This window comes from Tachypleus tridentatus, chromosome 7 (genome assembly GCF_004210375.1).
Source record: "Tachypleus tridentatus isolate NWPU-2018 chromosome 7, ASM421037v1, whole genome shotgun sequence".
Lineage (NCBI taxonomy): Eukaryota > Metazoa > Arthropoda > Merostomata > Xiphosura > Limulidae > Tachypleus > Tachypleus tridentatus.
This window is the reverse complement of record NC_134831.1, coordinates 20,227,403-20,248,686: the sequence shown is the minus strand read 5'-3', so window position 1 is coordinate 20,248,686 and position 21,284 is coordinate 20,227,403. Positions and strand designations below refer to the sequence as shown.

The window sequence follows — 21,284 nt, the reverse complement described above, 5'->3', positions numbered from 1 at the left end:
AATAAAGGACTTTCCTTAATCAATTTGCTCTTATGCTTTCAGTAGTGATGTGGCTGATGATTCTGATTGTGTCTGACACAGTGCAAAGCATGCCTCAACTTTCTTAAAAGTTTTTCATTCTCCAACATTCTATGTGACTTTCTGTACTTGCATCATAAAAACTCACTTAAGCTGTATTTTCCCACTATAATCTAGGTTTCTTGTTAACAGTCATCCTATTAATTTTGCTACAGTATGGATTTTGAAGTTCACATTAATCTTAATGCCAGTGCTTCTTCTGATATCAGAATTCCTTCAACTTCTCTAAGATCCTGTTTATACAATCTGCATCAGTAAATGTGTAAGAAAATACAGTGGGCACATTGTCAGCTCTTACTGATCAACATATCTGGATTATTAATATCAGAATATCTACTAATATCTTTAGCCTGTTTCACAATTGTGTATATGCTCAGATGAAACTGTATCCATTTTCTCATGATGTTGAACAAGGCCAGTCTTCATTTTGCTTAGGCCTTTTCATCTTTATTGTCTGAAACTCAGTTAGTCATAATCATAAGGTTAATTTACTCTAATCAACATTGGCTACTGAAGATTCCATCTTGTTCTCTCAAATATGTTCTGTTTTAAATCATGAACTGATTTAATAATATTGAAAAGCATTATTAGTAATATTCAGATTATGGAGGGAAAGCAGAGATTAGATACTTTCTCCTGATATATGAATAATAAGTTACATGGAACTGAGGACTTTAAATAATTTGGCATGCGATTTATATTATGGGAAGGACATTCAGAACTTTAATCACATATTCTGTTGACAGAATGAGAGCAAATTCTACAACAAAAGACTTTTAGTATTTCTGAGGAGGTAATTATCTGTTTAAAATGTATTTAATTTTTAAAAATTAATTTTTTAGTCAAAAATAGCTAAACGAAACAGAAAGATGGTTGATTATGACAGCAGTAGGCATAATTTAGAAGCTCTGTTACATTCTGGCAAGAAAAGAGATGAAATGAAAATAGGAAAGGTGAGTTCTTTTAAAAAAAATTTTTTGTTTAATCTACTCTTTCTGAAACTACTTTTCACTGTAATACAATCATTGGAGTGTTGGTAGTTGTTGCTATTAGATTGTATATAATTTGTTGGTATACATACATTTGTTTTAAATGATAATTAAAATCATACCATTATCTACCTCCTTTGAAAGGTATATAATGTAATCTTATATAGATCATATTTTTATTTTTTTTTCAGCCTAATTACAACCATAAGTCTAAAGACATACATTACTTTTAAATTCAGTAAATTTTTAATGTTAAAGTTACTTAGTGAAAATATTGGTGACAATTTTTAGAGTTCAGGAATAATCTTATTTATTAAGATAAGTCACGAAGTGGTCTAGAGCTACTAAATGTACAATAAACTGTTACACCATTGAAAAAGGTTTGACTTTTCTAATAAGTTTTCATTGTTACCACACAAATTTATAAAATGGTTGCTTAAGGCTATTAGTTAGTAACATTGTGTCATCTTCACCAATTACTGTGGAGTTGGATTTAAGGATGTTATCAGTTTAAGGTAAAAGTATATATGAACTTCAAATGAATGGTTAATGTCAAAGTATTTCTCACTGCTGTGTTTAATATATTTAAGAGTTTTAGAGTAAACAAACAAAATTAAGTATTAGCTTTTTAAAGAAGATTTAGTTAATTTTTATATAATTTGTACAACATGAGAAGGATTATTCTGTTCAAAATTAGTAGGTCTCAATAAACCTTTTGAAATATTGCAGAAGGCAGAGTAGTAAGGTGACAGGGACAGAAAAAAATAACTTTGGTGAGCTGTTATAATGGAACAGTAACTTAGATTATGATTTATAAATGTATTTTTAATTGTTTAATATAACCATTATTTACATCATGAAAGTATTTCTCAATATTTTGTTTCTTTAGTTTGTTTTAGAATTTCATTAACAACTACTACTTTTGTATTCCAAAGCATATTGACAATATTGCTATTTTTCAATCTCTAGGGTTTCTATTTCTGTGCTCAACTAAACATTGATTGTGCTTGCTTCGACCTTTTATACCCCACTTAAATGCTTGTTTGCAAAACTCTCCACCATTATCAATGCACCCTCTGTCCAAGTACTGTATAAAAGCACCTTATTCAGAAAATGTAATCATTTTTTCTCAACAAAACACAGGTTTCTATACAGGAGTATTGTGAGTCTAAAAGAATTAATTTGCAAATTTAAACATTGATTTACATTTTCATTTGTTATATTTTGATTTATTTTTAGTATTTAAAAAATAAACATTTCTGAATTTTTTCCGGTGTGAATTCCCGAGTTAATGTTTCCAGCATGGATGCTAACCAGGCCTTCCCTATTCCTCCTGCAGTTCCTGGTGTTTGTCAGCAGTTGGGGGTTACTCCTAGTTAAGGCTGTTTGTGACATGATCAGTTGTGAAATGGAAACATATGTGGACTGAGAGTGTCACTTCTTCAGGGGGGAATTCTGAGACAGCTTTACAAATGACTTGAGACATGATGGGGAAAACTTAGGCATGCTTTTTCCAGTTCTTTCGATTACTAGGTCAGCCTTGACAAAGGACAATTTAGATCAGCTATCTCTGGCTCTCAGTTTGTTAATTGGATTTGTGAGGTATTGGAGATTTCCTTGGTTGCTCTTGAGTCTACTCCTTCATTGTTGGTGGAAGGGATGGTAAGGGACTACTGTGTTTTCTTCCTCCTTTACCTGATATGCTATTCATGCTGGGAAAGTTGCTACTCATTTACATGAAAGGATTGCTTTGCCTTGTCCCTCACATTTATTAGAACAGCATGTTTTGGCTTATCACAGCAAGGGAATGTATATTTAAATTTCCAGTGTCTGGAGCTATTTTTGGACCTGTGATCACTTGAAATAGGTCTCAATTTTCTTGGATTCATGTGGCTTCATGACCGGATGGTCAAATATATATCAAAAAGATATATATTTTTGCCCCAACTTTTGTCAGTAGTTTATCAATGTTCCTTACATCAGTTTGAAGACAAATTGGGTTTTTGATGTTGTCTAATTTAGTCAGATTGTTGTGTTTAGTTTTTTTCCTTAGTTTCCTAATGTTGGGATTTATTGGGTAGAGATCCTTGTTAGAGGGTCTTCATCTATTATCTGTTGCCCTCTGAGAGTTATGGAAGGCTCCTGTTTTTCCATCCCTTGTTTACTGGAGTCCAAAGATATGGAATCACACATTGATTCTGCCCACTTGCTCACTATCATTGTTGGCCTCTCACCTTTCTACTTCTCCAACTGTTAGCTCGGAAGTGTCACCTTGCTATACTTCACAATACCGAACTTTGGTCCCATAATCTATTGGTTCCCACAACAGATTCTGGCATTTTCTTGGAAGATCTTCTGCTGGGGCAGAATGGCATCAATGACATCAGTGATTACCCTGTACTGGAGGGGGTGGAGGTGAAAGTACAATTACATCGTATTCTAAACATCTGGATTTCCTTCACCACAGGTCTATGAGTACTTCATGCTTAGGCATTAGGATTGGTCATTCAGTTTACATTTCCACCTCCCTTTATTCTCCCATCCTGTTGCTTTTTAATGACTAACAGATCTGTTATGCAGTGACTGGAGCTTCATTCTCTGGCCATAAGAGATTTTGCTACCAAAAGGGGTAGAGAAAATCAATCCAATTCTTTCAGGAGTTTATTCCCAAGAAGACAGGAGATTGGTGTCTGATCACTGATCGTTCTTGGCTCAATCAATTTTTACATAATCATCATTTTATGATGGAATCCTTTCTCAACCTGTGATGGCATTTTGCACCAAAGCTTTGGATGACCATGTTCTGTGTTTTCAATGCTTATGTCCACATTCTCATAGCAGAGTTATTCCATCAATTTTTATAATTTGTGTGCAAGAATCAGGTGCTGCAGTTCAGGACTCTACCTTTTGGTTTCACATCTGCACCTTATATTTTTCCAGAGTTGTACAAGCTTTTGCTAGTCACCTGCATTCTTTTTGAATGTTCACTCATCACTATATGGATAACTGGCTACTTCTGGCACCATGTTATTGGTTGGCAGAACAATATATCTAGATTCTCCTTTCAGAAGCCACAAAGATGTGCTTCTTTCTCAGAGTAGAGAAATTCATACTATTGCAAACTCATTACCTTCTCCATTTGGGTGATTTTTTTCAGCATACATGCTACAAGCTATGGAAAGGAGCAGTCAGGTGTTTACTTGCGTCTCCTTCTCTGTGGATAGTTCTCTCTCTTTTGAGAATGTGGGCATCCCTCATTTCTTTGTGATGAGCACACATGAGGTCCCTTCAGTGGTCACTGCACAACCAGTGGACCATGAACTCTGATTAATTGGATCATCTTGTCTCCTTACTCAGGAGCAACATCATAGATCTCAGGTGATGGTTGGATGGGATACTGATATCACAATCTCATCCTTAGATCCATCTTTTCACAGATGACTCTCCTCAGGGATAGGGGCAATATATCCAAGGTCAGGAGTTCCAGAGTATTTGGAGAGATAGCAAATTTAGTCCTCACATCAACATTCTCAAACTCTTTGCTGTAAACCAGGCCATGGTTCAATTCTTTATCATTTGAAGGAGAAAATCATCAAGAAACTTTCAGACAACTCCATGGTTGCATCACATATTTTTGTTGAGGCATAAATTCCTGAGATTTTTGTTTTTGAACTCTGGGTCTTCTCTACTGGACTTGCTGTCATTTTATCTTGCCATATTCCAGGAATGATGAATTTAATTGTGAATCATTTGCTCAGCTCAATCAGATTCTTCTGACAGAGTAAAAACTACATTACAAGGTTTTTCAGTTTGCTATCAGTTTGGGTCTCCAGTAATTGATGCTTTTGTAATTCATTGGAATTAACTGCAGTCAGTTTGATACCTCATACCTTTGGTATTGGCAATAGATGCATTCAAACAGGACTGGATGGACTTGCATTTCTATATCTTTCCCTTGATTTATCTGTTGACCAAAGTTCTTTCTATGGTTTCTTCTATTCTTTGTTGAGTTCTTTTGGTAGGTTTTACTTATAAGGTTACTTTGTATTTAACTACATTTTTCTGTAGACAAACTATGGGTATTTGTCAATGGAAATGGCACATTTATTGTCAGTGGTGTATGAAAAGGAAATTTAAACCCACTTCTTCATAATATTGATTCACACTTTTGAAAGTGGCATTCAAGTTGGATATAAAACACTGGAGCAAATGTGATCAGTGCTTAAATGGGTAAAGAAGTAAAAACTATAGAGGTTAAGAAATAGTTATAGTGTCAGTATTATAGATAAGTATTACTGGAAATGCATTTTCAACTTAGAAAAATGTTAACTTTCAGAAACCTTTTTGTGCCCATTTTCTATTATCTTTATTGAATAGGTAAAAATCAAAACTTCATATATTTTATGAACACATTTTAAACAACTTTGAGACTGTACTTGTTAATAAATGTCCTTTCTGAAACATTTAGGCAAGCCTCGTTTGTTACCTACTAGGCAAACTTTACATATGTTGAAGGTGACCTTTATTTGTTTAGTATGTTGAAATTTAACTGTTTTGCTTCATATCACTTTGAACCATAGTAATGCTGGAACTTCATGTAGAATACATTCAGTAAATAATGTAAAATCATGATCTGCTTATTTTAAATTTATGTACATACTTTGTTTTTATTGAGGTAAATATTTATCATGTACCTGAAAGATGTGATTTTAAAAATTATTGGATGGATGAAAATAACATACAAGTCATTGCTCAAGAATGATAGCAGTTTATCTTTGTATTTATAACCAAAAGGTGTGACGTTTAGTATTGTTGCTACTGGTGTTGCATAATAAAAATTTGTAATCTAAAAGTTAACAAATTAGTTTTATAATTTAAAAAAAACAACATATTAATATTAAATAAAAATTACTTCTGAAAAGTTCTTATATGAGAAAAATCATTTAAAAAGTTGAATACTTTGTATGCTTTAGACTGATAGTAGACTATTTATTATGAAATAGTTATTTTTTTATTTTTAAACTTAATGAAATTCTTACTTTTTAACTTTTTTAAATATTTCAGTATTCTTTATTTATTTATTTGCTGTTTTTCTTTCAGCATTTAACATTTCTGGCTTTTAGTACTATTGAAATTTAAACATAAACCACTGTGCAAAAGTATTAGGACAAAGTAAAAAATTAGACTTTAGGCTACTTTCAAAGAACAATGGAAGGTAAATCACAGGTGAAACATCAAAGTTTATTAATTATCATGTTTAATACAACAAAAATTCAGTGGAAGTGCTTGAGTTCAGCAAACAGCAAATATTTTGTGCCCCTCTTTTGCTTTAATAAATGCACAGTCTCTTAGGCATTGTTACAACATATTTAATCAGAGTATCCTTTTGGATTTTACTCCAGATGTCTCTTATACACTCCGATAAAGTTTGTTTGGAAGTAACCTTTGATTTGTAGAGTGCTTGATCTATTAAATCCCAGATCTGCTCAATTGGGTTGAGATCAGGACTGTATGGAGGCCATTGCATCATTGAATGACTCCAGCAGCTTCTTTCTTAGCTAAGTAATTTCTATGTAGGTTAGATGGGTGTTTAGAGTTAGTAGAATCCTTTACCAATAAAACACAAACGACTGGTAAATCATAATGGATCAGTATCTGATGGTACATGCATTAGTCCAATATTCCATCTCTTTATTTTCTGTTGCCTTAACAACAAAAACATCCCCCAAACCATCACACCACTTCCCCTATGCTTCATGGCAGTTACTCTGCATTGAGGTATCTTTCACATTTCTTCTGTTAGATGCACAACTTACACTTTGAATGAAATATTTCATACTTGGACTCATCCATCTACAACACCCTTTTTCAATTATCAACAGTACAGTTTTTGTACTTTTTATCAAATTTCAGTTTCTTGACAATGTTTAAAACATGAATTAATGGTTTGTTTAACCACTACATAACCAAATATTTAATTTTCATTGAGTCTTTTATGCTGTGGACCTGGACATTTTTCTGTCTTTTGGTACATGGTCGTTTATCTCATGTTTGAGGATGGTGACAGTCCTCCTTCTGTCCCCAAGGATTGTATAAACGAAAAAATATAACATCAGTATTACTGAGTTTTGGTATCATGATCTAGGGTGTTTAGAGGACATTTCAAATTTGCATTTACTTGTTGGAGAATCCATTCAGCATTACTTAAAGCTTTTGTACAACTCTGCTCTACTGACAATTCTCAATGTTTTTTTGGGCTGTGGCATGACAATAAACTTAATATATTATGTTAAACACTTTTTTTTTTAAATCAAGATTTATTTGTGGAGTGCTATTAAATCAATCTCTTCTGGTATATACTAGTACCATATGGTAATTCCTTGCTAGCTTCTTTCTGTATAGTTAATACACTGCATGGTTTACAGTTATGTCAGATCCTAACTTTGATCAGTATGCTCATTCAAGCTGAAACTTTATGAAATGCCTGTGATACAAGTATATAAGAATTCTAAAGAACAAATATTCTCAACCATGGCTCATTCACAGTGGGAATGTTGTGAGGGGTCATGTGAGGATTTGATTTGGGTTACTAATTCATCTTGATAAAACCTTTGAGGCAAATAGTTCCTCCAGACACAAATAACATTGCACCACCCCCAGAAGGGTCCCTTGCATCCAACCCCACCTCATTCAGAGAAACATGATGCTGCCACTGCTCATTTATTTCTCAACGGGAATCTGTGAAGCATTGACACAGTGTTAAAATTTACATTCTGTAATGGCATGGAAGAATTAGTCATAAAATAAAGTGGAAAGAATGACAAAATATTATTTTGTTCTAACACGGTCAGAGTAGTGAAGATTGTCTGCTGTATTTTTATTTGTTATGCTTTTAATCTTGAAATGTTAGTAATTTGTCAAAATCTGTTTAATTTAATTGTAAAGTGGGACAATGGTAAGTCTATGGATTTACACTGCTAATATAAGGAGTTTGATTCTCTTGGAGGACACAGCAGATAGTCTGATATGGTTTAGCTATAAAAAATATACAACCATATTATTCTTACTATTTCTATTTTTATATAATAAAACTTTTCCCTTAAAGATCTGAAAAATATTTTTGAACATATATCCTTTAAAGGCCTTGGATTGTGAGTTAAAAAGTGTATGAATCTTGTTTATAAAATAAAATAAAACTTAAGGGATGGTCCAATAAAGTTAAGTGTATTTTAGAATTTGTAAATTGTTTGGAAGAAGAAAATGGGGAAAAGTTGTTTGATTTTCAGATTAAAATAATTATATTTTAATGGTTGATTTTTCTAAAGTGCTTTAGCATTATGCTAGTACCCATAAGTGATTTATTTGATACAGGTGTTCTTTAAGTGTGATACTAGAACCGCTTTGAGGCTACAGCTAAGCTTTATGGTTACATTATCATTAAATTGATATGATGCTGGTTGAGTGTATTAGAACAGGATTTGTAAATATTTCTATTTAATGTAGATTATTTTTTGTTATTTGGAGCAGTACTTTCAATTTTATTTTAATTTCGATTGTGTACTTTTATAGATGATTGATTCATATTTACTAGTGTTTGTTTGTGGTAATGATTGATCACTGTTGTTGGATTAAAACTCAAAGCTGCATAATGTGCTATTTGTTCTCTGTCCACCATGAATAATCCAACCCTGTATTTTAGTGTTGTAATTCCAGAAACTTAATGCTGAACCACAGAGAATGTGTTGATTTTGAGTTTGTAGTGGCTACTACTGCAGAAAAACAAGAGTTACCAGTGCCTTGTGTTATTTTTTTTAGGTATTCGAAAATATTCAAAATAGTGCATGTGATAGACAAAGTTGACTTTATATCTGGAAAAACAAATAGCTAAGTAAACTATTTTTATTAATTAATTCAGATGCTTTTGTTTTATCATCTCAGTTTGATCACTATTCAGCTGTACATTTTGAAAAAAGCAAGTCAGGTCTATATTTACTGCAAAGTACCCAAGAAATTACACAATTTTGTTTAGAAATAGCTAACAGTATGGACATAACTGTATTGCAGAGTTGTTATTACAGCTGAGATGGTAGTCTCAAGTAAGCTGACTGTAATGTTTGAATCATGTGCAAATAAACAGTTTTTGTAAAATATTTTGTTTTTTAGTTTATATAAACACTAAATAATTCAGCAGTGAAAAGGTAAACAATATTTGGTTTATTGGTGTTTATTGTAGTATTGATTATGAGTATTGATTAAATTGAAGAATAGTGTTCTGTTTTAATGCACCTATTAGAATTATTTCATGATAATTCATAGATTGGATTTTTAATGCACCATGTGTAGGCCAGAGAACACCTTGATGAAGCGAAACGTTCATATGAAGTACTTAACAGAGAATTGCATGATGATCTACCATCACTATATGACAGGTGAGTTTTAAATTATAGCACAATCCCTGCATATAAGAGGGAGAGAAAAATGTGTAGCTAAGAATATAGCTTATTTAAAACTTCAAATAGTTTAATATAATTTCAAATTCTTATAATTGTGGTTCCCATTTTCTTTTGATAGTGAAGTGAATAATGGCTATTTATCTGAAATTGTATTGTTTTTGTTTACTATTTACATGTTCTTAGAAAATTTCCGAAAAGAATCTTCAATTACATGTCATGCTCTTATATATTTAAGAGTTAATAAACATTAGTTGTAGATTTATTTTTTGTATTTAAGATTGAAGTTACATTAAAATGATATTGAATGTGCATATCAGCAAGTCATGTGACAACAATAGGCAGTATAAAGTTCTGGCAGAAGGACAGGCATCAGATCTGTGTTGTGACATTGTTTGGTATTTTATAGTCAGTGAAAAGAAATGTATCAGTCCTTTCTGATGCAAAATATTCATACACCTACGTAATATAGATGTGTTCAGTGTGGGAATACAGAGTTTCCAAGATGGATATCTGTTCTTCTTAATGACATCAAAATATAAAGGAATAGGGATGAACTTTGAGCACCAGAACAATCCAGCAAGAGACCAGTAACAACTCCAGCTAAAGTAAGCAAAGTATGGCATCTTGTAGCAGGTAAGAATTCACAAAGATAAAAGTGAATTATAAAAGTCATTTATTGGTGACTCAGGCAACAGTATACAACATAATCAAGAAGGATTTCCATCAGAAAAAGTAACAGAAGTTGGTTTCATATCTCATACCTCAAGTAGCTGGAGAACAGAATGGGTGTTCATGCTTTTCCATGTGAAAGATATGCACTAAATGGTTAATGGAAAGCAAGCAGGGAGTAGTAGTTTGCTTTGAACATGACCTCATTGCAGTGGGGCCTTTTGTAATGGAAAGTATACTACATAGGTATTTTAAAGATGCACAGTCATCAGGTAAAGCATGATGTGGCAGCATGGACTGTAATAACACAGTGAGGATACAAAATCACTTAATATAACATATGTATGAAATGAGTACAAAGCTGAATATTAGAGATTCACATACCATTAAGACTTCAGTAATTCACTTAAATTTTAATTGACGTATGTTGAGTTTTAAAGACAAATATTGATTGGAATAAAAACTGATTCTTATTAGTACAGTAATAAGGTCAGTTAAAAAACAAAAATTGTAAAGTTTAACCCTTTAGCTTACGTTTATTTTAAACTTATGAATTATTAAAAAGAACTTCTCGGTGAAAGTAGTGTGTGTAATAATATTAACCACACTTTATCTACTATATACACTGCCAATAAGGCTTTCTACCAGAGTTTTTCAGGTTAGTTGAGATACAATAGAGAAATAATGGTTGAGGTGCTATTTGTATTATCAAATTGCATGCCAAGAACTTAACAGTATAAATTGGGTTAATTTTATGAAGTGTAATTTTATCACTGTTCATTTGTGGTTTTGAAGTGACAAAATATATAGAATGTAAGTGTAATAAACTTAGCTTTGTCATATTAGCACATTTTTTATTTTAAAAAAATTATTTGGATTATTTTCTGTTATCATTTTTCGATGGTACACAAGCATCCATGTGCTGTCACACTTCATTTGTTTTTCACACCATAAGAAAGTCGGTGACCTCAGGCTTGGTGTATGTTACAAAAAGTTATTTTAGGTCACTGACTGATGTATAAATGTATTTTAATGGATTTTACTAAACATTTTAGAACTTTCCTCAAGTAGAGAGCAAGACTGTATCAAAAGAATTATCAGTCATTAATACATCTTATCTGTTATTTGAAGTACATCGCTATATGTACTTACTTATTTATCTGCTTAAAATTTCATTTGTCAATTTTAAAATTTTATTAGTTACATTGATATGAATTTAAACATGCTAATTTTTTGTAATTTTTAAGTTATATTCATACTTAGTTTTATGAATATAATTAAATAACTTTTTGTTCCCTGGAGAGACAGCAATAAGTCTATAGATTTACAACACCAGAGTTTAGAAGTTTAATTCCCCTTGGTGGACACAGCAGATAGCCAGATGTGGCTTTGCAATATGTAAACACAAATAACTTTTTTATTATTGTAAATATATCCAAGAATTATTCATGCATGTAACTAAAGATAGTTCTTTCCTTAAAGTAAGCTCTCCAGTGGCTCAGTAGTAAATCTAGGCTTTTGTAACTAAAAGTCAGATTTCAAAACCTATGGTGGACAGAGTAAAGAATAGCCCATTGTGTAACTTTGTGCTTACTAACAAGAGACAAAAAGAGCAACTTGTGTCACAAAATGTTTTGAAATTAACAATCAGTTTTATTACAGTTTCTCTTTTGATATTGTTTTTAAAGTTCTTCACTTTTCATCCCAGGTTCCCAAAATGATGTAATACTCTAATATTAAAAGTGCTAAGACAGTACTAGTGTTGATTGTAACCTAGCCTTTATAATCAGGAAGTATGTATGTAAGTGTAAACATCTTGGTGACTGCACTTTGATCATTTTCAAAAATTACTAATTCTAGATGGTATGTTTTTATAAGAAAATTTTAATGCATGTGTAACAACTTTTTATGGTTTGTATGTGATGCAAATTTTTTGTTATAATACATTCTTTGAAACAAAGTTTGGTTGTTTTCTTGTTATTTTTCAAATCTTTTTCTGAAAAGTAAGTGGTTTATCTTACTGTATGGTTTTGTTTGTTTTTTGATATTTGATGAAAAGCTTTGTTTTTATATTGTTTAATTTTTTGTTATATCTTTTAAGCCTTTTCCAAAAATTGTTTTTTGTTATTCTACTTTTGTTTTTCAGAATATTTTTTATTAAAAATTCATTGATCTATATTACACACGTTGTGGCCTTTTAATCTTTTTCTGAAATAATATTGGTTTATATTGTTTTCTTCACCAGTCGTATTCCATTCTTGGTAACGAACCTCCAGTCTTTCTTCGCAGCAGAAGCTGTCTTCCATGGGGAATGCACGAAAGTATATACACAACTGAGTGACTTGATTGAAAGGTTGGGCATGGAAAATCAGAAAGGCAGGTACAAATCAAGGAATTCATGGAAAATACGCCCCAGTAAAAAGTATGTTATTTTTAAATGATTATAACTTTAAGAAGCTAGAGTTGGCACTCACCCACATTTGAGTACACACTGAACTGTTCTGTAAAAATAATCATCAATATGGGTTAAATAATCATATACAGAATATTTGGTTGTGTAAGCCTAAAAGATGACAGAAAATGATGACAACCAAACTAAAAATGACCAAGTTTTTAAAATTTTTCTATAAATTTTTAGACATCAGACAGATACAATTTTTAAAAACGTTTTTGTCACTTTACTAAATATTCACCTGTTTTACAATCAAGTGATTTTCATCTGCTTACTTGTTTGTTACATTGACACTGAATGCATTCAACCCAAAATGGAATTTGCATTATTAGTAAGGTTAAACCATATTATTAGCTGAAAGACAAGTTTCTTTAAAAATATATTAAAAAAAAAAATGTCTTGTATTGATATGTCTAATCCTTACATTTAAAACGTTAGTTCTTCCATATTATTTTTCAAACTACCCACAGCTTCTTAAGTATCTTTTATAAACATAAAAGTAACTATGAATGTTATGCCATTATAACATAAGCTTTTATGTTTTTTCAGTTGATACTGTGTGTTGATTGATAGATTGTCTAGGCAAGTACTCATGATGAAACTTTGTAGAATGGATGGCAACTTCCTGTTGTGGAGACGCAAGTATAGAGGACAAAGTATAGAGGACAACGCTTTGAAAAGCAAAAGACTTTTGAAACATTGTCCTCTATATTTGTGTCTCCACAACAGGAAGTTGCCATCTATTCTACAAATATATTGTGCATTTTGTTATTAATGTTACCTTTCATATAAACTTAACTCCTCCTAATTTTTAATTTAATATTCTAGTTATTCTATGTTAGTTATTGAATAGTTTACAGGGACATAGCCAGAAATGGCCATTTGGGGTTGTTTTTTTTTTTAGTTTGAGTGCTTGATGCAAGCGCCGCAGGCACGAAGCCATGCTAGGGGGGGTCTGGGGGCATGCTCCCCTGGAAAAATTTTTAAATAAAAACATAAAAGAAAAGCCTGAATTATGCATTCTGAGACCACCTTTTTGGCAAATTTCAGAATGGCACACAAAGGTGTTTATTTTTTATAAATAAATATATAGGCTTATATATGTATAATATACAACTTAAAATATATAAAGTAGGCCCAGCAAAGTTGGCCTACAGTCCTGTCATCAACATATAAAATATAGAGTCACTCAGGAGAGTGCAAAATATATATATATAATGTCTATAATCTGTATTCAAATATCATGGACAGTGTGTGTTCAGATTCCCTGGATTTCAAGAATTAACTTCACAAATAAACAGTGGGTGGCACCATGGCAGGCTGGCAGCACCATGGCACTAACCTAGTACCATTGGCACCATCTATAGTCAATGATTCACTATAGATGGCGCCAATGGTACTGTGAATGTGATGTTGACCAACAGAAGTTGCGATAAACAATCATTCACTATGTCAAGTCTGGAAAAGCAAAAGACACTGCATGGGTTCTTTAAACCCATTCATGAGGCTGAACCTGATCAATCTGCTGCAGCCAATCAGGTTGAATCAGAATTGTCAACTGAACTGTCAGAGTCATCAATGTGGCCTTCTACCAGTGCTGCCAATACCACATCAGGTCCAGTCAGGAACATTGGAAATTACATTTCTGATGATGTCAGCATTGGTAAACAGGTAAGTCGACTCCTCATTATATTAATTTTGTATTCAAAATCATGCAAACACTGCATCGTTGGTTTTCACAGTGGAGATGACTACTCTACAGTCAACATGCAAAGGGTGCTTTCTGCAAGTACTGCTGTCTTTTTGCTCCTGATGGTGCTGGTGTTGGTGTTGGAAGCCAGAAATTGGGACAACAAGTGAAATTTTCATACACAAACTGGAAGAAGGCTGTTGAAGACTTCAAGGCACATGAATTGAAACAGTATCACCAAGACAGCAGAAAAAAAGCTAACTACTTACTACAGGTTGCAAACACAAGTTCATCTGTGCACTTGCAGCTTGATGCAACTTACAGAAATTGAACAGAACTGATAATATTTGATGACACTGTATTGCTGTGTGGGAGACAGGGTTTAGCTTTGAGGGAAAAATATGATTCTGGTCCAATGTTTGTTGGTGAAACTGATAAGGAGCCCATCAATAATGATGGGAATTTTTGGGCAATTTTACGCTACAGGGCAAAGGGTGATGTCAAGCTTTCAGCAAGTCTTAAGAGTACAAAGAGGAATGCTATGTATCTGAGTCCTCAAATTCAAAATGAAATCATCAATGCCTACAATACTCATGCTCTTGATGCTTTGGTCAACAGGGTTAATGCTTCAAAGTGTTTCTCAATATCAGCTGAAGAAACAACAGATATTTTGGGCATTGAACAGTTTTCGCTGTGTGTTAGATATTTGCATGCCAATGACAACTCTGTTGCAATGACAGAAGAGTTTTTGCAATTTATACCTGTTTATGATGTGACAGGCAGAAACTTGGCTGATGTTATCATACCCAATGTGACAAAATGTATTGATATGGCTTACCTGCGAGGACAAGGGTACGACGGTGCTACCTATATGAGTGGGAAATTCAGTTGTGTCCAGAGACACATAACTGATGAAGTCCCACTTGCACCCTATGTACACTGCAGTGTCCATTCCCTAAACTTGGCAATTTCTGATGCTTGTAAAGAAGTTCCTTTGCAAAATTGCATGGGAGTAATTTATAGCATTGAAAACTTTCTCAATGCACCCAAATGAAAGCACGTTTTGCTTTTTTCGGTGGAGAATAAAGCACCTGAATCTTAAAAAAAAAATTTTGAAAGGTCTCTGCCCCACCTGGTGGGTTGAGAGGCATGACTCAGTCATTGTCTTTCTAAAATTAATCCATACAGTTGCAGATGCCCTTGAGACCATATCAGGTTGGCAAGACAGAGATTCTGCCACACAAGCCAATCAATTGTTGTGTTCTATAACATAGCCAGAATTCATCATCACTCTACTTACCATTGCTAAATTGTTTTCCTCTAATTTACCTCTGTGCAACTTCCTGCAGCAACAGAACATTGATTTAGGTGCTGTGATGCATCATGCAGAAATAATGAAAGATTTAATTCATACTGCGAATGAATTTAACAACATTTTCTGTGAGGCTCAAACTCTGTGTAGTGAGTTTCAAATTGACATCATAATGCCAAGGCAGGCTAAAAGACAGATGTACCGTGCTAACCCACAAACCACTTGCCCTGAGAAGTACCCCCCCCCCCTCTTGGCCACGTATGTCCCTGGTAGTTTATATCAGAGTGGAATGATGCTGTGAATTTTCTGTTTATTTATTCCCTGATAAAGTGCACAGCTGATAATTAGTGTTATATAATCAGTGGTGTATTTAGGTAGGAGCTAGAGGGGGCTAAACGCTGGGACCCATTGGTCTTAATGGAGTCCCATTGATAATTTTATTCCATGTAAAATTACATGGAATATAGGGCCTACACAAATTATCAGTCCCTGGGCCCACACAATCTTAAATCCACCACTGTATATAATAACCTTTTCCATTCTGCTTTTAATGGGGTATTTGTGTCTTTAATACACGCGTTCATGTGTGTGCTGAATGCTAGAAACTCATCTTGATAATGTGATGATCTATGATACATAGTATGTAAGTTACTTAGTCTGCAAAATGTCATGTTACACCATTGAAAATACATTAATTTTTATCACTATTTATTGTTTTTTTTTACTTTCGACAGATTATTTCACTGAACAGAACATGCTATTTGATGATACCCAATAAATGACTGATTAATTACGTGTATACTATCCAGTAGTCTCTTAGAAATATCATTCTTATAAAAAAAAAAAAGTAAAAAGTTTATTTTTAACAACAGTTATATCCCAAAAACATGAAAAATAGAATATCATTTAATAGAGTATTCAAATAATAGAAAAAACTTCCACTTTTTTATGGTGTTATTGCTCAAGGCTCATATTGTTAGTTATGATATGCACTTCTTTATTTTTTAATTAATATTTCTCCAATGTACATCAGGTGATATACAATTATACATGATATTGGTATAATTTTACCAATAGCAGGCTATTTGTGTCAGATAGGCTGTCAAGAACTAGAAATTTAGGTTTGACTGAAGTAACCGTACAGAACTTATCATACTTACAAGCTATGTGCAACAAACTCTGGGATGGAGACTGAATGCCACATATTTTACATTTGATTTGATTAGTTAATCCCAGTATATTAAACATACTGGATTTGCCTAGTTTAATGATGTATGTTCTTCAGCTGTAAGCATAAAACAATTTTGTGCTTTTTTGAAAGAAGTTTGGTGATAAGTTAAGGCATTAAAGATAATGGAGATTTGATAAATTTATTTTGAGGTAATAGAGATGAATTTTTCAGGCAAATTTGCAGTATGTGTAGTTGAAAAACTAAAAATGGACAGATCTGAGGAATTGGTGACCATTTACAATTTCCATAATGCAAGTGAACTTATCAATTTTATTGATTATGAAACATTATTTAAATGCCCTCATAAGAAGTTTGACTAATATTCTATGTATGTATTAAATGCCCATTTCACATAATGGTTTTGAGGTACCTGACCTCTGTTTATTTACCCTTTATTTTTAAAACAAGACAACTGTTTATTTAGGTAATCCTGTGAAACACTGGAAGGACAGTTAAGACCTGAATGTTTAAAGCAAGTAATAGAAAGCACACCTACCTCTGCTACTTTGGCCACTAACTCTCCCTACAGAGTGGTCCTGATTGTCATGCAGTGTATACTATGTTTTAAGTATATACCTATTGAGTTTTTAAACGTTATTCCAAAGTTTTGGTGAGATAATAATGAATAGTGTAATAATATATGTTACAAATAAATAGTGTGAAAGTTAGGATTTTGTGTTATTAATTGTAGTATCCATCCCCACACTTTATTTCATAACCCAAACAAAGGACAGTTATCTCCGCTTGTTTTGAATAAATACAACTTTTCCAGTGAAACTGATGCCAGGCAGTATGAAGAAATAGAATTTAAGAGAAGTTCACTGGAAAAAAAGAAACCTAATTCATTAACTGGAGAAATCAAGATGTTAGTTTCACCAGATTCAAAAGGTAACTTATTGTAAAAGTTATAATTCAGCTAGCAGCTACTATTTAAAATTTTTGTAGTTGGTTTGAACAGTTTCATAATATTTCTTACGCAATGTAATTATCGGTGTGTACTAAACATGTATTTATTTTCTAGCACATCTTGACTAGGCCCAGTATACTGTACTTTTATTTTTGACATTGTTTTTTCTGTCTGATTCTGAAACAAAAGTATTTGTAAAATATATATTGGTGCAACTAGCACGTTATGTCTTAGATAGTCATTGGAATTATCATATTTATTCATATATTAAGCTCATATTTATTGAACATCTTAAAGTAATTTGGCCTCATGTCATTCACTCACAATTATGGTTTTGTATACAAATATGAAATGCTGCACCCACAGTTCTAAGTTGTTGTTTTTTTTTAAATGATTATTAATAATTGTACACAATTCAGTTGCAATTCAGTTAAAGTGCAGTGATTTTCAAGTTCAGATAATACATAAATTAATGGGAGGATAACATTATAGTACGTTCTGATGTGAATTAGTTCTACACTGCAATTCAGAAAACACTCAAAATAGAAAGTTTTAGCATTTGAAACAAAGGAAATATCTGTAGTGTGGAACCACATTCATGTAGTGATTAAAAAAAATGAAAACAAGTCACTCACTCAAAGTTATAAAAATAAATGTTGAAGAGCTTTTCCCACCAGTAGCAAGCCAAGAACACAGTGGTTCGTTATGACTGAAGTAGGATCTTCCCTGGTAACTGTAACAAAGTAATTCATGTGGATGCAGGTCTAAAGAGGTAATACAAGAACACTGTTCATAAACTTTTCTCAAAGCAAATATCCAAGTCAAAGATCAACTACTGAAAGCTATACAAGCTATACAAATAACACATTTCAAAGTAGTGTTAAGAAATTTTAAATTACTTTTAACCTACAATTACTGGTGAGGTCCATAACATTTCCTTTATAAATCCCCTTGGTGTGGATTCTTGTACATGGTGAGGGGACTTCCCAGGGAAGGTTCTGTTCTTTCAGGTTACCTCTCTGTAATCTAAACATCCATCCATGTGTTTGCCTTCTGTGGCAACCCGTGAAGGGGAGGAGAGGATCCTGGTGGTTGAGGGGTCCAACCCTAGCATGCCACTTTGACCTTGAATTCCTGTAGATGGGTGGCCTTTGGGTGACTCCCCTTGGGTCAGTCAGCTGGTCCACTTGGGCTAAAGTCAACCAAGTACCAGTGTTGGAAGTTCTCATGGGGTGTTGTGGACTTTGTCTGATGCTGTTGTTTGGGTATAGTGCTCATGAAACCCTGGTGTTGCTGCAGTGTCCTTGCTTGGCATTGTAGTGCATCCCCTCGTAGGGCTCCATGGTGGATGGGGTCAGCGAAATTTTCTTTTTTTCCTATGGATCCTCCTAATAAAAATTTAGATAAAATAATGAAAAAACAGTCAACAGGTAAACGACCATGTCCTGAAGACTGATCAGCAATCTCCAACATCTGTACCACCAGTTATATCTCATTTTCTTATCCTACATTCTCTTTCAGAAAAACCTTTAGGGCAAATATCCCCCTTTTTTATTCAGAATGGACTGGAGGGACTTGCTGGCTCTCCAAAGTCAGTAAAGAAGCTTCGATCTGGAGACATGTTGGTTGAAACATCCACATCCCAACACAGTGAACTCCTCTTGAATTCAAAGGCAATTGGGGATGTACTTATTGAGGTTACCCTTCATGCTACCTTGAATTCATCACGCGGAGTTATTGTTGAGAGGGATTTGAAGAACATTCCCGAGTCAGAGATTTTTACTGATTTCTCCACTCAAGGAGTTTCTGCAGTGAGGTGCATCTCAACTCGCAAAGATGGAGTTGCACTGCCAAAAGGTATCATCGTTTTGACATTTACATCACCACGTGCACCTGCCGCCATCAAGGCAGGTTATCTAAATTGCAGGGTACGGCCGTACATTCCAAACCCTCTCCGATGTTTCCAATTTCAGAGATTCGGCCACTCAAAGACGTCATGTTGTGGTTCTCTGACACGTGCTCATTGTAGTGGCAAGGACCATGATGCCTATGAGTGTGACACAGACCCACATTGTGTCAACTGCAATGGTTCTCACCCTTTCTACTTTTGTTTCCTAAATGGTTGGAGGAAAAAGAGGTGAAGCATTTGAAAACGACTCATAACATTAGTTATCCTGAGGCTCAGAAATTGCTGTCCGCCACTCCATCTCGAACATGTGCTGCTGCACTTCATTCCACAACTACAGTGGGAGTGCAGACAGATCTCTTTGTGCCTCCAAGAGAATCGTTCTCAAAACAAACGAAAGGCCTTTTGACCTCGATGGTTAAAAAAGTTGATGAATCAACTTCTACACCTATCTCTGTTTCTCCCATACATCCCAACAAACCCCAAGATCCACATCCTTTGGTTCCAAATTCAGGCATTTCTGGATGATTTGCCAGTGCTCCTTTTAGTCTTCTCATCCAGGCACAATTGGATGAATTGGGTCTCTCCTTGGATAACATTGCAGAATCCACTGGTCAGCCCATCCCACCATGGCTTATTACAGTCCCCAAATGTTACCTTTGTTTCAGTCATCTGAGAAAGGCAGATACTCCCGATTGGAAGTACCATCTTTTATTTACTGAACATCTTTCGAACAATCTTTCCATTCCAATTTATACGGATGGTTCCGAATCAGGTACTTCTGTGGGCTCTGCCATGGTTTGTTGCAGTTCAGTGGTTGCGTGCAGAATCCCCTCTACAGCTTCTGTGTTCACTGCTGAATTGTACGTCATTTCTCTTGCCCTGGATCATGTTGAAGCAAAGCAGTACTCCAACTACACTATTTAACTCAATTAGTTCTCTACTGGCCCTGGAATAGCTTCACATTGGCTCACACCCTGTTCTCGCTGATATTCAAAACTGACTGCCCAATTTCTCATTTACATCTACTTCTATCCAGTTTTTCTGGCCACGTTGGTATTTGCAGGAATGAGCTTGCAGACACGGCAGCTAAATCTATCTGCCTGCTCTGGCACTATCACCACTGTGCCTATTCCATACATGGATTATGGTTCTGTATTCAAGACTCAGCTCCGTGCTAGCTGGCAGTCTACTTGGAGTGAGCAACAAGACAACAAGCTTTTCCGAATAAAACCCTATATTGGACTTTGGCTGTCTAGCTTCCATGAGGTTCAGAAGGAGAAAGTTGTTCTAACTAGACTACACATTGGTCGCAGTTTTTTAACTCATCGTTTTCTTTTATCTGGAACTAATTCACCAGTGTGTAGTTTGTGTAACACTCAGATCACTGTAAGCCACATTTTACTTTCTTGCCATTGTTACGACTCTCAATGATAGCACTATTTTAAACATGTTCTGTCCCAAGGTTTGTTCATTGCTAAATATTTGGTGACGGTGACACTGTCTACCTTGGTAAAGGTTTTATTTTTTTAATGGCCATTAATCTTTTTAATATCATTTAAGTGTTTGATATTTATTCATTACACCTTTTTAATTG

At 33.9% G+C, this 21,284-nt stretch overlaps 1 protein-coding gene across 4 annotated transcripts in view; it reads left to right on the top strand.

The window, feature by feature from the left end:
* Positions 1-21,284, top strand: part of LOC143255254 (myc box-dependent-interacting protein 1-like) — an 81,157-nt gene that overhangs the window by 36,918 nt on the left and 22,955 nt on the right. For all 4 annotated transcript variants that reach the window (XR_013030485.1, XR_013030486.1, XM_076510643.1 and 1 more), the window contains 4 exons: positions 921-1,031; positions 9,411-9,496; positions 12,435-12,611; positions 17,647-17,762. Coding sequence is in view for 2 of the 4 variants with exons in the window: in XM_076510643.1 (XP_076366758.1) it covers positions 921-1,031; positions 9,411-9,496; positions 12,435-12,611; positions 17,647-17,762 (490 nt within the window). In the remaining 2 variants the exon portion in view is untranslated. The remainder of the gene's footprint in view (positions 1-920; positions 1,032-9,410; positions 9,497-12,434; positions 12,612-17,646; positions 17,763-21,284) is intronic.